Source organism: Papilio machaon, chromosome 16, assembly GCF_912999745.1.
Source record: "Papilio machaon chromosome 16, ilPapMach1.1, whole genome shotgun sequence".
In the NCBI taxonomy this organism is placed as follows: Eukaryota; Metazoa; Arthropoda; class Insecta; order Lepidoptera; family Papilionidae; genus Papilio; species Papilio machaon.
In genome coordinates this window covers 7,258,086-7,273,845 of record NC_060001.1, presented here as the reverse complement: position 1 = coordinate 7,273,845, position 15,760 = coordinate 7,258,086, and the positions used below count along the sequence as shown (strand labels likewise).

At 37.1% G+C, this 15,760-nt stretch overlaps 1 protein-coding gene across 1 annotated transcript in view; it reads left to right on the top strand.

The window, feature by feature from the left end:
- LOC106716462 (E3 ubiquitin-protein ligase Nedd-4) overlaps positions 1–14,158 on the top strand; it is a 33,680-nt gene extending 19,522 nt beyond the window's left edge. Inside the window, exons 5-20 of the mRNA XM_045681425.1 lie at positions 1,733–1,902; positions 3,020–3,173; positions 4,066–4,181; positions 4,402–4,525; positions 5,635–6,309; positions 7,580–7,658; positions 7,905–8,003; positions 8,549–8,677; positions 9,499–9,623; positions 10,038–10,179; positions 10,881–11,090; positions 11,522–11,628; positions 12,337–12,470; positions 13,093–13,321; positions 13,530–13,699; positions 13,973–14,158. Of these exons, the coding sequence (XP_045537381.1) occupies positions 1,733–1,902; positions 3,020–3,173; positions 4,066–4,181; positions 4,402–4,525; positions 5,635–6,309; positions 7,580–7,658; positions 7,905–8,003; positions 8,549–8,677; positions 9,499–9,623; positions 10,038–10,179; positions 10,881–11,090; positions 11,522–11,628; positions 12,337–12,470; positions 13,093–13,321; positions 13,530–13,699; positions 13,973–14,075 (2,766 nt within the window). The 3' untranslated portion in view covers positions 14,076–14,158. The remainder of the gene's footprint in view (positions 1–1,732; positions 1,903–3,019; positions 3,174–4,065; positions 4,182–4,401; positions 4,526–5,634; positions 6,310–7,579; positions 7,659–7,904; positions 8,004–8,548; positions 8,678–9,498; positions 9,624–10,037; positions 10,180–10,880; positions 11,091–11,521; positions 11,629–12,336; positions 12,471–13,092; positions 13,322–13,529; positions 13,700–13,972) is intronic.
- The last annotated feature ends 1,602 nt before the right edge of the window (positions 14,159–15,760 follow it).

Genomic DNA, 15,760 nt, shown 5'->3' with positions numbered 1-15,760 from the left:
TTTTCGCTCTATGAGCTGGCTCCGAATCTTGTTGGAACACCCAGTGCCTGTTATTGAACATGGTATGAGAAACAGGTTCCACAAGGTTCGTCAGGACTGTATTTTGATACATAACTGCATTAGTTTTTACACCTTTCTCACAAAAATGTACCTCTGTTAAGCCCCAATAAGAAACTCCCAACCATACCATGAGCGAGGATGGAAAATGACCTCGTTGGACACGCGGAATACGGTTGCTCGCTTCTTCACTACTATGTGCGGACACCTTATAATTTTGTTTGTTGTAGCTCTCTTCTACGGTAAAAATTTTTTCATCCGAAAAAAGAATTTCCCGATATTTTTATCCCGCGTACCGCTTCAACAAAGCGCGGCATCTGTTCAGTCTCAGGTCAATTAGATGAGCATTCAAACGATGTCCTGTTTTTCTTCGATATGCACGAAGTCTTCATTTAACACCCTTTTCACCGTGGTTCTGCTTAACCCCATCTGAAGGGCCAACAGTTTCTGCTTACGTTTGGGATTTCTTTGAATTCGCGCCCTCATAGCTTTTATCACTGCTGGAGTCCTAACAGACCGAGGGCGACCACTTCTTGACCTGTCATCTACACTAGAGTCTTCATTGTATCGTTTGATGGTACGATAAACGAATCTTTTGGTTAATTTCAAATTTTTCAGTATGTCAAAAATTTGAATTGGTGCGTAACCGCAACGATGCAACGCAATAACTGCAAAATAGTCTTCTTTAAGCGTCCACTCCATATTAAAAAATGAGTAAAATCCTAAAAGGTATACAGTTTTATTTTCATGAACAATTCGAAATTCGAATTCAATAAACTTTTTCGTGACCAGCATTCTAAAAGAAAAGTTTTTACTGTGTGACAATACTTATGACCTGACTGTGTATATTTTTATTAAGTATCAAATACACCAAATCTAGATTAGAAATATATTTAATTATTAGGCGTCGGTGGCTCGTGGCACTTGACTTGCAATCTGCAGGTCCTGGGTCCGAATTCCGCCATGTACCAATGTGTTTTTCGATTTTTGATTTACATATGTACATTTATCTGACATTCTTACGCTGAAGGAAAACATCGTGATGCTGCCTGCACATATCTGAGAAGAAATTCAATGATATGTGTGAAGTCAACCCGTTCTGGGCCTGTGTGGTTGACTATGGCCTAGTTGTGACTACTGAGGTGCTCGGAGCCTATCCCAAGTTAGGTGTGCCTAGCTTGGGGTAGGCTCCGAGCACCTCAGTAGGGAGCTGATGATAATAATGATGATGATATATTACATGGTTATCAGTTATTCAAAAGTACATTTAATAACTCGTAAGTATGAAATAGTCACATTTTGCCAGTTGACAAATTTTATATGGGCAACAACTTGACAGTTTACTCCAGCAAGATATTACGCGCTTAAATTCACGAAAAAGTACGTAAACAAATGCGACAAGTGCCGAAAGGCCGCGCGCGGACTGCGCGTCTCGCGCCACGCATTTTCAACTCTCAGCCGTCGAAAGTTCCGTTTGTATTTCCGTTTTAAAAGTTGCGGAAACAGAAACAGAAACGGATGTTGAAAAGCGTGCGGAACTTCCGCACTTGCGGAAACGGAAACAGAGGTCCGTTGCATCACTAACTAGTACCAGGAATCGATCTCAGTATACTTATGTTTGTCTTTAGAAGACATCACGGTAACTGTAATTTATCTGAGTCACAATGAATTCCAGGTGAAACCACAGGAGCAGAAGTTACTAATCCAGGTGTTCGATGAGAACCGGCTAACGAGGGATGACTTCCTGGGCATGGTGGAGATCCCGCTGGCGGGCGCGCCCACCGAGTCCGCCGCCGCGCCGCGCCCCCCACCCGCTAAGTACCCCCTCCGTCCGCGCAGGTCTGTGTAAGTAGCGCCTCCAGCATGCAGTGCCTTTGTTTTTCTTTTATTTACTGCTCTTATTAGACATAGCTTCTAGCCTAGTGGAAAACAGATTCACTGAAGACTTGTAATGTGTATTTGAAAGTGGGTAAGTTTTTATCTGGTGTTAATCCGAATTCGGATTGTCATTTAACTGGTCACTGATATAATGAAAGCGTCCGATGCGCTTTTACTGTATTTTGCAATATAGTTTATGCCTTACTTGGGGATAAGAAGCTAGACTTGTTATTCCTGATTGGAGGGTGTCCAGGTATCAGGATTGTGCCAAATCATGTGTCTAAAGTTTAGATAAGTTTAATAATTTAATAAAATAACATTCTTCACTTATCAATAATACATAACTCTGTCAAAAGGACATAGCGTATGGATAGAAATCATTGCGTGACTGATATAGATGTTGACTTTACTCCATTGCAATTTGAAGTCGAGGCAATCCGTAAGTAACAAACCAGTAGCATATGTTCGCAGTTTGTGTGTCTGTGTGCACGTGTATGGAAATAGACGTCGCATTAAAGCATTTTCTTGAAATTCTTCACTCTTTTCGATGTTTTAATTTAAATTGGAGATATAGATGTGTCAATATATTTATCGTGATGTATGTGTGCTTGTACTTTTACGGTCGATTGCGTGTGACGCTTTCTTTCCATCACTTTTAAGTTTGCTTCGTGAGATCTGTATGCACTTGTAGAATATGTGTTTAGATTGAATATTAATATGTATATAAGTCAGATTTAATGATGTATGATTGAATCCATTTAAATTTCAAAATGTTTTTGAATCATGTGTACAGTATTGGGCATGGAAATGCTCCTTGAGGTACACCAGAACCTTTTTAGTTGTTAAAAGGTTTCTAATATATTTTAGTTATATATATATTTTTATAAAACAATTCTCATAAATACTAGCGTGTTTCGATCCTCTGCCGGATTACATTTTTTAATGCGAGATTCGATCAAATAATACGTGCTTTACAGTATCAAACGCTCTGTTAAAGTCTAAAATTATTTTAATGAGAGAAAAAGTTGATTGTTGATTATTTTGTAGTTTTTAGTTTGTTATAGTTTTTCCTCTGTGTCCGTAGTGCCAGATCGCGGGTGCGGGGCCACATCGAGGTGTACGCGGCGCTGGTGGGCCGCGTGGGCGAGGCGGAGGACGAGAGCGAGGCGAGCCCCGCGCCCGCCGCCGACGGTTGGGAGATGGTCGAACCTGAAGCGCAGACTGGCACTGTGCAACCGGTGAGTGATACAATATTATTGTGGGTCTATACTGTTGGAAACGTAAAGTCATGTCATTAAAGTGGAATCTCACAGGTTTTGTTGGTGGATTTGGACTTATATTTGTTAATTAAATTGAAACAAGACTTCTGAATTAGTCAGTTTGGTCATTTTTGTTTGTCATTTAGAAAAGTATATTTATTAGATCAGTGGTAAAGCTGATTTTTGCACTGTTAGGTTGGCACGATCATTCAGACGGTACCCTCGTTTACTGGTGACGATGAATGGGAGTTGGTGGAGACGGCTTACTTGAACCATTTAGTAGGTGTTTTTTTTTAATTTTGCAATTTTTAAACGGCTTAATTTTCGCATGAAAATTTTTAATAATATGTATTAGACCTTAAATACATATATGTATTACGAAAAAGTTACGCACATTTTGGTCAACGTATTATTTTATTTATATATGTATATTTTTATGAGTTTTCTTTACGACGTGATGGAATTATCATCAATAAATATTGATACTGAGAGGTGAATAGAGATGTAGGCGGAAATCAGACATGGCTACTTTAATCTTTTTCCTTCTTTTTTTTTCGATTGGTTAAATAATAATATATGTCATGCCTTTTACTCCTGCTTAACTTATTTCTTTTAATAATTTAGGTCAAGAGAGTGTTATGTACGGCATCTTGCTTTATCACCTATAATCTATACTCACATCTAGGTGGCTGGGTTAATGTTCTTAATACTACAATGTTGCCTAACCATCATTAGTCTAACGTAAGCAAACATCAACAATAACAGATTCAGTGCTACCAACACGCTTAGTGACACGGAAAAAGAGAGAGAGAGAATCGCGAGAAAATGTTAGTGACATGGAATATGTGAATGTTGGTATCCGTTGTTGCAGACTATTGGCGGAGACCCGCTGCCGCCGGGCTGGGAGGAGAGACAAGACGCAAACGGACGCACCTACTATGTCAACCATATAGCTAGATCAACGCAATGGGAACGGCCCACATTCACGTAAGCTAAGATTCCATCAGTCATTTCTTAGATGTTTTTAATTTTTCACGAATCCCATTTATCGGCACCGACTAGTTTCGAGAAATGGTCCGAACTTGGTCGGTGCCGACACCGGACGGCGTCAACAGTTTACTTTCAAATTAGTTATTTATACTGTGGAAGATGATCACAACGATGTTTATGTTGGTGATGATGATGATGTTTGTTTATCGTTGCGCAGTCGCAATATAAGTACGGAAACTCAAGCGGAGCGCATGGAGACCGCGGCCACGGAGTTCCAGAGGCGGTTCCACATCTCAGCAGATGACGAACATACTAACAGTCCACAGACTGGCAACCATCAGGTATTACAAATTATACCTTACCTCGATCGCTTTAAGTCTATTTTACTTAACTTTGAATTGCTTAAGGAAAATTTTGTCGATACATACTTATAATTATTTTGCTTTTAATTATACAAATTAGACAAAATTTATTATTTCTCGTTTGTTAAATTTTATTTTATTCTCTATGGTCGGAATGCATGTGTAGTTTGATATAAACGCATGTTATATAGACTTCGAATTCTAGATAAGGGAGAGCATTATTTAGTTGTCTTTGTCACCGATAAGTGACAATTACCACTGACTTCTTGTCACTGTGTACTTGTCACCTGTCACTTACGGTTTCAATTTGGTCTAGGTACTGGTCTGAAGTAAATTTAAATATAGTATTAAAATACGCGATCCTTTTCTACGAAATCTATGTTGTCAAATCACCACCTTTTATTTGTTGTCTATGTTTCTTGAGCATATTAAGATAATAAATTGGTTATTTTGCATGTATACAAATATAAAATGTTTTCAGTATTATTTACGACTATATATTTTAAGTTTGCATTATTTATATTTTCATTGGTTTTCCTCGCAGCATGGGCTTCCGCAGTTTGAGGGAGAACTAACTAATTCAATACACCATTTTTTTTTTATTCACAAGGAGAACTGCAATAACTTATACATTAAAGGCGTCGTTTGCACTAACTTTATCCACAACAACTTTTACATCGTTATCGACTTTCATACATTTTTATTTATATTTCTGTCTATGGCTTTTCAATACACCGGTGTGTCATTGTGTTGTCCTTACCATAGACAATTTTGCGGCCCAAAAAAGTTGTATCAAAATATAAGAATTTCTTGTCTATCATAATTTTTTTCAGGTAACTTTCTTTTATATATGCGAATAAATCTTCTCGGCATAATTATTGAACAGTATGTAATTGTCAAAAATAATTTACGACAATTGAATTCTTATAGTTTTACAAGAATTTGTCTCTCAATTCACCTATTTATTTACTCATTTATAATTTCTTAGTTGAAATTAGAATTCTTTCATTTGATATGGGGTTTTGATAATTAAGAATGGTTTGTCGGTCGCTTGTTCAAGTTGGTATCAAATTGAAATGTCCTGACAGGATGATATGAGAGATAGAAGAGCGGACAGTACATCGACTGAAGTGACACCGTTCTCTACTCCGGTGCGGTCGCCTCAAACAGCGAACGCGTCCGCAACCGCGCCTGATAATGTTCCTACAGAAACATCTAATTTAAGCAACGACTGTGATACTAATGTAAGAGAAGATAATGACAATGACGTCATTGATGCTCCGACGAGCGCAAACGCAGATGTAGATAATCTAACAACTGAAGAAACTCCAGAAACTGTAGCAACGAATGTAAATACTACGGAAGATACTCAAGATACAAGCGGCAATGAAATAGCTAGTACTAGTCAAATTAATACAGTAGAAAACGTCGCCGCTGACAATAACACTGAATCAACAAGTAACAACGAAACTGACGAACTTGTTAGACAACAAAGTAACGATGATGCTCAGTCTCAGAGTACTGCGGAGACTAATGCAAGCGAGGAAGCTAATGACAATGTTGAAGAAGTGAGAGTTAACGGTGATGAAGTGAGGCCAACTGGCGATGATGATGATGAGGAAGTGGAATTGATAGAAATAGTAGCGGAGTCGTTGACGTTTGATGAGAATCACTTTAGTACTCCGACGGCAGGCAGTCCGGAGAGCCGGACGCCGATCTCCCGCCGCCGGAGGACCACGGCCAGCTCTATGGATGACTCGGAGGTAAGACAACGTTTTGGGGAGTGACGTGTTGTATTGTGTACAAAATGTATATTGCAGTAATTCATGTCACACAGACGATATCGATTGAGTATGCTTGAAATTAAACATTGAATTCACATTACTTTGATAGTTTGCAAATTTTAGTCGTAATTAAATCATTTAAGTCACATTTTTCTCTTAATAATCTAGACAAAAGTGAAATTACATTTAACCTTTATTTTACCGTTTGCGGTTTAATTTTTTTTTTATTTACTATTCAAATCAGATAATTTCACGCAGTTTGCGATTAAAAATACAAGCATACGGTTTTGTTTGAAAGAGAAATTTATAATAGAAAAATATTAAACATAACCATCTATTTATTAAGGCGATATATTCGTATTTGGCTGAACACAGATACGCTTTGAAACACGCCATTTTGTTAATTCATTCTGTCAGAATGTTTGTTTATTATAAAATACTGGCTGAATGAAAATTGGACGCTTTGCACAATTGTCTATGACAACGTTTTTAAGGACAATATGAATTTAACATGCTACATGCTTTTTACTAATAAAAAAAAATTACATAGTTTCTTCTTCGTATTTAACCAAATATAGAATTAATCTACTTCGTCTATTAATTATCAAATTATAAGTATGGACGATAAAAACATGTATGTATTATGTACCAATACGCCATTTTTATGTCTCTGAAGTTAGCAATTTAAGGGATTTAAAAAGTGAGTCATATTTATCTAACTCCAGGGACACTAAATTAAATTCTTTTAGAAATAGAATCAAATTTCGCCTAAAACATCTTCAGCGTACTTTATGGTTTACTATGACGTAGCTACTTCTGTAAAAAAAGGTTTTATATATTATTATTTTTTTTTAATAAATGAACATCGAAGCTTGTGCTGTATTGCTTTATTTGTGCTTTCTTACAAATTATTTGCACGTATATTTATAATCTGCATGTTTAAAAGTAAATATGTATTATTGTAATCAATTTAGTACATTTTTAGTTTGTTTCATTTAGTTTATTATTATTAGAGAATTTAAATAATGTAGGGTTTCTATTGAAATGTAGAAATATTTTACATTAATGTTCTAAATCTCGATTATAATTTGTAATTTTCATGGAACATTAAATCTCATAGACATTTTCTATGTTAACTTTAGAATTTATGAGTAGTTAATAAAAATGTATTAGTTATTAACGTCCGATACAATTTATACCTTATGTTATATGATTTAAAGTCGAGATTGCAACGTGCGATATGTTTTAGGACGAAACAGACGCGTCCACGGAAAGTACGAGAAGCAGTAGTACCAGCTCTCAGAGTCAGAATCTGCCGAATAGTGATGGTTTGTTGGTTTTTGTATACAAAATACATGTTTAGTAACTGTTAGTAACGATTACTAACTGTTACCAAACTTGTTAACTTAGTTTGATCAAGTTGCATAATCCGTATGTAGCTTTTGATTATAGTTATATTTAATTTTGAAAGATTAAAAATTTCAATTCGATTGAGAAATAGAACTATTTTTTTATTTAGTAGATTTTAATATTTTTGGTTATTTTGTTAGTGTTAAGTTAGGAATTGTTTGTAGGTTTGCCGCCCGGCTGGAGCATGCAGAGAGCACCAAACGGGAGGATATTTTTCATTGATCACAATCAGAAAACAACAACATGGATAGATCCTAGAACAGGTAAATTTGGGTAACGACAGCAACATCTGTTGCACGAATGTGTCTCGTCTGGTGAAGTACCACAACCACACAGAAGACAAGCTCAAATGAAAGCAATTCCAAGTACAGTCTGATGAGTATGTGTGTAAGAGATCTTTTAGTTCTCTTTTCCCTTCCCACCCTTTTATTATAAGGAAAGGATGGAAAGGGAAAGTTTATTTAATGGAGGATGCATAGGAATGTGAAATGTTTATGCGCGTAAACTCTTTCTTCGATTAAAGTTAGACAACGTATTTACAATTACGGATGTCTATGGACAATGGTCGCTTCACAACTTCGGCTAATTCAATTGGCTGTTTGTTTAAAAAAGGTTGTAACCTTATAATATAAAAAAATACAGTCGAATTGATACCTTCTTTTTGAAGTCGGCTAAAAAAGGTGATTATATTTTTACTCTTTACATTATGTTGGTAAAAATATTTAAAGACAGTGTTTAGCTCTAAAACTGTATTGAACAATGTTTGCTAGATGTTTCTGCAGCAACTTTAGGGTATATTGTTGTGCAGGTTGCGCATCCAGCTTGCCAACAGCGGCGGGCAGCAGCAGCGCGGCTGAGGCGGACGAGCTGGGCGCGCTGCCCGAGGGCTGGGAGGAGCGCGTGCACACAGACGGAAGGATATTCTTCATTGATCATAGTCAGTGCATACACATTCACACAACTGTCTTTTTAACTAATTAACAGTGATACATAGAAGATAAGCCTCAAGTGGAAGTCATTCTGCGTACAATCTGCGTGCTGAAGTCCTAATCTAGTTTTTTTTTCTTCGCACACAGGGAAAGATGGGAAAGGGATTGTTTGGTGGAAGAGAAAATGTGTAGGAAGGGGAAATATATATTACCTTACTAATATAAGTGCAAAAGTTTATATGGATGGATGGTAGCCGAGGTTCGGCTCTCTCGGGCACCCTTGAATCGGAATGCTAAACGCGTAATGAGTGACAGCCCAAGCCGAGGTCCCCTCTCGGGGGCCCTTGCGCCCAGTTACTCTATGGAGCGTCCACCGAAGCGACCTAAGAGCTCGGTGACCTCCCAATCCGGTAATAATAACGAAATAACAGCCTAAGCCGAGGCTACTGATTGAGTCCTCGAGTCTAGTTACTCTTAAACGAGGTTTAGGCTAAGGGCCATCTGCGCCCGGTCACCTCAAGCCCAGTGAAACTAAATGCCTCTTTAAGGCAAACAGCGACTACTTAGTCACAGAAAAAATGAATGGATAAACATCCATTATTACTATATATTTCCTAAACAGTTTAGCGGGTCTTGATGAAATTTAGTACAAATGTAGAACATAATCTGGAAGAACAGATAGGTTACCAATTATTTTTTGCATTATATCTTGCAGATATCAATGAGTTATAACTTTGTTAAATTGACAATTTCAGCTATACATCTCGCTTGTATACCATATTTATTATACAAAGTATAGTTTGTATACATGTATAACATTGTGTTGCAGACACTCGCACGACCCAGTGGGAGGACCCGCGGCTGTCCAATCCTCAGATCGCGGGTCCCGCTGTGCCGTACTCACGCGACTACAAACGCAAGTACGAATACCTCAAGAGTCAGCTACGTAAAGCGGTATGTACAGTCAGGGCAATTCGCTCTGGTACACTTACAGAAAAACTTCACTAATTCATACAAAATAACGATTTTTTTTTTAATTAATATATATTATAATTAATATAATTTGGCATAATAATTCTGAGTCGTCATACCTGTCATTATCTTTGACAAAACTGAGATGATAATATGTTTTAAATGGAGATTTTTGTCTAAGAAATCGACGGTTAATTGTGTATCACTTACTGTTTCCGCATCTCTATGCTTACGAAATGTCCTTAATTATTCCAATATTTCATGGATTTTTTATCATATGTATATTGAAATATTTTTCCAGATGTTTCTGTTTGTCCATTAAAATAAAAAATTAAAAGACATGGTTAATTTTTTTTTGTATAACTTTAGTATAAATGCAAAGTTGTGTACTTGTAGAGCAACGTGCCGAACAAGTTCGAGATCAAGGTAAGACGTAACTACATCCTGGAGGACTCGTACCGCATCATCAGCTCCGTCAGCCGCCTCGACCTGCTCAAGACCAAGCTCTGGGTCGAGTTCGAGTCAGAAGTCGGTCTCGGTGAGTACATCACTACATGACAACATTATACATTGGACATCACTAAGTTATACCATAGATAAACACTTAAAAACAAAAAAACACTTTATTTTGTATAAAAAGTACAAATGACTATGGACTGTAGTCATAGCAACGATTTTCGTCAAATTTCACACATTTTTTTAAATAAGTCAAGTTTTTTTTAAGTTCATAAGTACACTTTTTTAAAATCACTAGAATGACGTTAAGATTTGACAGATGACAAATGACAGCTCACTTTTGACTGCGCCATCTACTTAAAGCTTTCAGTTTTTCTTTTAATTAGTAGGGATTATGTAGTTTACTTACTACATAATCCCCTAAAAAAAAGTAAGCGATGTCTCTAAAAAAATCAAAAAACTGAAATGGAATTGGACAGACAGACATATAATGAGGACAAATAAAGATAAATGAACCATAGAAGTTATGGAATGGTATCCCAGAAATGGAAAAAGACAAAGAGGATGTCAAATAAAGAGATGGGACAGTGAAGTGTGGAGGAATCTAACAACCTGACAAAGAAACTGGAAGCTGAAAATATTCTTATATACTTATAATTGTTTTATTTTTGATGTTTATGTAACAATCATTTATTTCAGTAAAAAAAAAAAAAATATTCGGGTCAGTGGCGGAGCGACGAAATTGATTATATTGAAGTTTGAAAAAACCTTTTTTTTTAATAGATTACGGCGGCTTAGCTCGGGAGTGGTTCTTCTTATTATCAAAGGAGATGTTCAATCCGTACTACGGTCTGTTCGAGTACTCCGCAATGGACAACTACACGCTGCAGATCAACCCCAACAGTGGAGTCTGCAATGAGGAGCATCTCAACTACTTCAAGTTCATCGGCAGAGTCGCCGGCATGGCGGTCTACCACGGGAAACTGCTCGATGGTTAGAACTGATAACTTAAACTCATCACTATTGTCATCATCTTTATCTTAATCATCATTTTTGACACAAATATCATCATCCTTTCATCGTAACATGTTTATACCATAAAGTAAGATAAAAGTGATAGACGCCAGCAACATCTGGTACACGATTATCTTGTAAGGAATGGATGGAGGGGGTCATGAATTAGGTTGAGGAGGGGATGGATACAAAAGGGAAATATTCTCTTTAAGTCTATTTCTCTGTCGATTAAATGTCGACAATACAAGTTAATAAGGATGTTTATGGACAAATATTACTTCGCTATTTTGGCGAATTTAATTGTCCGCTTTTTTATTACAAAAATTTCGGAAATTAATTTAGTTGAAGTGTTAAACATCTCGTCGCTTTATGCTGTGATATAATAATAATAAATTGTTGTATTTTGTCAGCTTTCTTCATCCGTCCGTTCTACAAGATGATGTTGGGCAAGTCTATAGCGCTACAGGACATGGAGTCAGTAGACCTCGAGTACTACAACTCTCTCATGTGGATCAAGGTATTAAATATGCTTCCCTATTGTTGTAGTCGAATTTAATTTAAATAAGAAATTGTTTTTTTTATACGTTTCATTAGCTTAGCATTTATAGTCTATGGATTTATTTTTGTACGTTTATGTGTTTAAATTTATGATACAAACATGTCTGTTTTTTAATAAGTCTATGGCCTACAGCTTTATAAAGAAAAAACTGTTTAGATATATATTACTAATATTATAAATGCAAATGTATAGATGGATGGATGGATGGATGGACATTTGTTTGAAGGTATCTGCAGAACGGCTCAATGGATCTTGTTGTAATTTGTCACAGATGTAGAACATAGTCTGGAAGAACACATAGGTTACTTATTAAGTTTTTTTTTAATTCCGCGCGGACGGAATCGCTATATAGTCAAATGTCATTTCTCTAAAATAGGTGGGTAGTTATTAAAAGCCATTGACTGTATCTTGTTCATTATTTTATTAATTGTTGAAAGAAATATTCCAAAACTAGTTGTCGCCCGTGACTTCGTCTGCGGGGTATAAAAAAAACGTAATTAGTTATGTAGATTAGACTATGTTCTACATCTATGTCAAATTTCATCGAGATCTATTCAGCCGTTTTGGAGAAACCAAGTTACAAACATCCGTCCATCCATCTAAACTTTCGCATTTATAATGTTAACATTTCTAAGTTCTGACGAGTGCCATATATGTTGTTGTCAGGAAAATGATCCATCAGAGTTGTACCTGACGTTCTCCGTGGATGAGGAGCAGTTGGGGAAGACGGTGCAGCGCGAGCTGAAGCCCGGCGGTGCCAACATACCTGTTGATAATGATAACAAATTTGAATACATCAAGTAGGTGCTTTTTTTTTCCACGCCCATTTAATGTAGATTAATTCTTTAACACGTTAGGAATTTTTTTATATTACAAGGTGGTAAACGAGTAAGTGGCCACATGAGTTCGCCGAAATGGCGAAGCGGCCGCTGCTCATATACATTCGCAATTGTAGATGCGTTATCTACCCCCAATCGATGAAGGAATCGCACAAAAAGAGAATGTTTAACCTTCCTATGCATCTCCTCCATCAAATCCACCTCCCCTTCTCATCTTTTCCTTATAAGAAAAGGGGTGGAAAGGGAAAGAGGACTAAAATTAGACCTCCAACACCACACTCATCAGACTGTAGTTGGAATTACTTCCACTTGAGGTCTGTCTTCTGTGAGGTCGTGGTATTTCACTGAGCGAGGACAATTCCTACAACTGATGTTGTTGTTGCTGAGGTCTATCATTGTTAATCAATTCATGAAACATCATTTAAAGATTTAGATCAAATTACTTATATAATATATTTTGTATCCAGACAATTCTAAAAATGTTTAGATAATTTTGAAATGGTAATTATTTTGTCTAGATTGAATTTAATTATTTTTATCTTAATGAATATCCGCTGCCTCTCTGATCCGTTCCATTTGTCAGACTGGTGATCCAGTGGCGGTTCGTGAGCCGAGTGCAGGAGCAGATGTGCGCATTCCTGGAGGGTTTCGATGGTCTGGTGCCGCTGCCGCTGCTGAAGATCTTCGACGAGAACGAGCTGGAGCTGCTGGTGTGCGGCATTCAGCACATCGACGTGCGCGACTGGCGCGCCAACACGCTGTACAAGGGGGACTATCACGCCAACCATCTCGTCGTGCAGTGGTTCTGGAGGGTCAGTGATTACTGAACGTTACAATCTTACTTATCTTACTTAGTTACTAGATATCTCCAAAACGGAGAAACGGTTCCTATTGAATTTTGGCATAGATATAAATTATAGCCACAAATAACACATAATACCGTTGTTCTGTTTTAAAAACTTCGAGCGGACAAAGTCTCGAGCAAAAGCTAGTATGTGTATATAGTTTTGTGTGCTTCAGGTGGTGCTATCGTTTTCCAACGAGATGCGTTCCCGGCTGCTGCAGTTTGTGACGGGGACGTCGCGAGTTCCCATGAACGGCTTCAAGGAGTTGTACGGCTCCAACGGACCTCAACTCTTCACCATCGAGAAGTGGGGCACCCCCGACAACTACCCCAGAGCGCACACATGGTAAAATTAAAATCAAAATTCCCAACTATTTGCTTTTTTATACAATAATGTGACAAACTAAATTCGCCGAAATAGCGAAGCGACCACTGTCCATAGAGATTTTCATAGAGACTATTGCAAATGCAAAATTTCCCCTTCCTATACATCCCCATCCTCTATCTTATTCAATATCCCTTCCCATTCCTTATAAGAAGCCGATGACTTATAAAAGTTAAGATAGAAATGTCTGAAAAGCGTAAATGTTTTGTTTAAATATGGCCACTTTGTTGTCAGTTTCAACCGCATCGACCTGCCGCCGTACGAGAGCTACCAGCAGCTGCGGGAGAAGCTGATAAAGGCCATCGAGGGCTCGCAGGGCTTCGCCGGCGTCGACTGAGGGCCGGCGCATGCGCTGCGCTCGCTGGCGCGTCGTCTGCTGCTGCCCCGCCCCCGAACACGCCCCTGAACACGCCCTTGAACACGCCCTTGAACACGCCCCCGACCACGTCCCTGAACACGCCCCCGACCACGCCCCTGAACACGCCCCCGACCCCGCCCCCGAACACGCTCCTGAACACGCCCTTGAACACGCCCCCGACCACGCCCCTGAACATGCCCCCGACACACACATACAAGGTCTTTCTTCAAACATTTCGTTTTCAATGACGTCACACTACAACTTGTCTTGATATACATTCATACAATTACTATTTTAATGCTTGTAAACATTTTAAAACCAAAACATTTATTAATTCTCCGTTGTTTATTGTCTAGTCGAAAATTTTCTACATCTTTACTATCTATCATACTAACCAGAACAAAATAAAGACAGTTACATAAACATTACATAATGTAATACATAAAATATAAATATACATAATACTATGTTACGAAAAACTCGTAAAGTAACGGTTTATAGTCAATATATATTATGTTATTACACAAAAAGTATTCACCAGAAGCAATATGTTCCTTAGTATTCAGTAATCGCGTGCTACAATAAATAAAGACAGCTTTATTACTAAGATTCTAGGCGAAATTATAAATACGAGGACCTAATCTTAGTCCTCTTTCTCTTCCCACCCTTTTCTTATAAGGAAAGGATGGGAAGGGGAGGTGGATTTGATGGAGAAGGTGCATAGGAAGGTTAAATATTCTCTTTTTGTGCGTCTCCTCCTTCGATTGGGGTTAGGCAACGCATCTGTAATTGCGAATGTCAATGGACATCGGTCGCTTCGCCATTTCGGCGAATTCATGTGGCCGCTTGCTCGTTTGCCACTTTGTAATATAAAAAAAATGTGTTACAATTACCTACAAATCTCAAATCTTTGATTTTACTATGTCATTTCATGTCATAGTTTCAGAAGGAATAAGACAACGAATTTAAAACTAACTGTAATTGCTAATTGTCAATTTATATAAAGCATGCCTTTTTAAATTGTATAGATTATAAAAGAACAAATTTCAATATTAATTGCATTTGCAAAATCTTTTAATTAAATAATAGATTATTAAAAAAAAAAAGCTTAAAAATAGATAAAGATTAATTAAATATTTTTTCAATGGTAATGAACAAAATGTACAGTTATTTTTAACTTTGGAAGGCGTGCATTCTATAATTGTGGGTGTGGCTTAAATAGGAAACGCCCTTAAACACGTCAGCCAATCACAGCGGTCGCTTGTCGCTTTGGGAATAAAACTATTATTTTTATTTGCGTCTATCCTAATTTACATTATTCCGGTTAATTAAAAAAAAAATACATAATTGAAATGTATTTTTTTTTTACATTTATATCTTTAACTAATAATTTTGAAATTACAAACCACAATTACAAGTATAGTGTGCATATCTTTTTAAAAATAAAATTTAATGTTTTTTTTTTTTTTTTTTTTTGCGTCCAATGTGGTATATATTAAATTATATTAAATATGTACTACATAGTTCTTTATTTGGTAATGTTCTCTTTATTTCATGTAATATTAAATTTCTGTAGCCACATCTCGAATAAATTTTACGATGCGGTTATAGAAATTTTATTTTAACTATATTTGACGTCTATACAAGTTAAGGGGAACTATTTT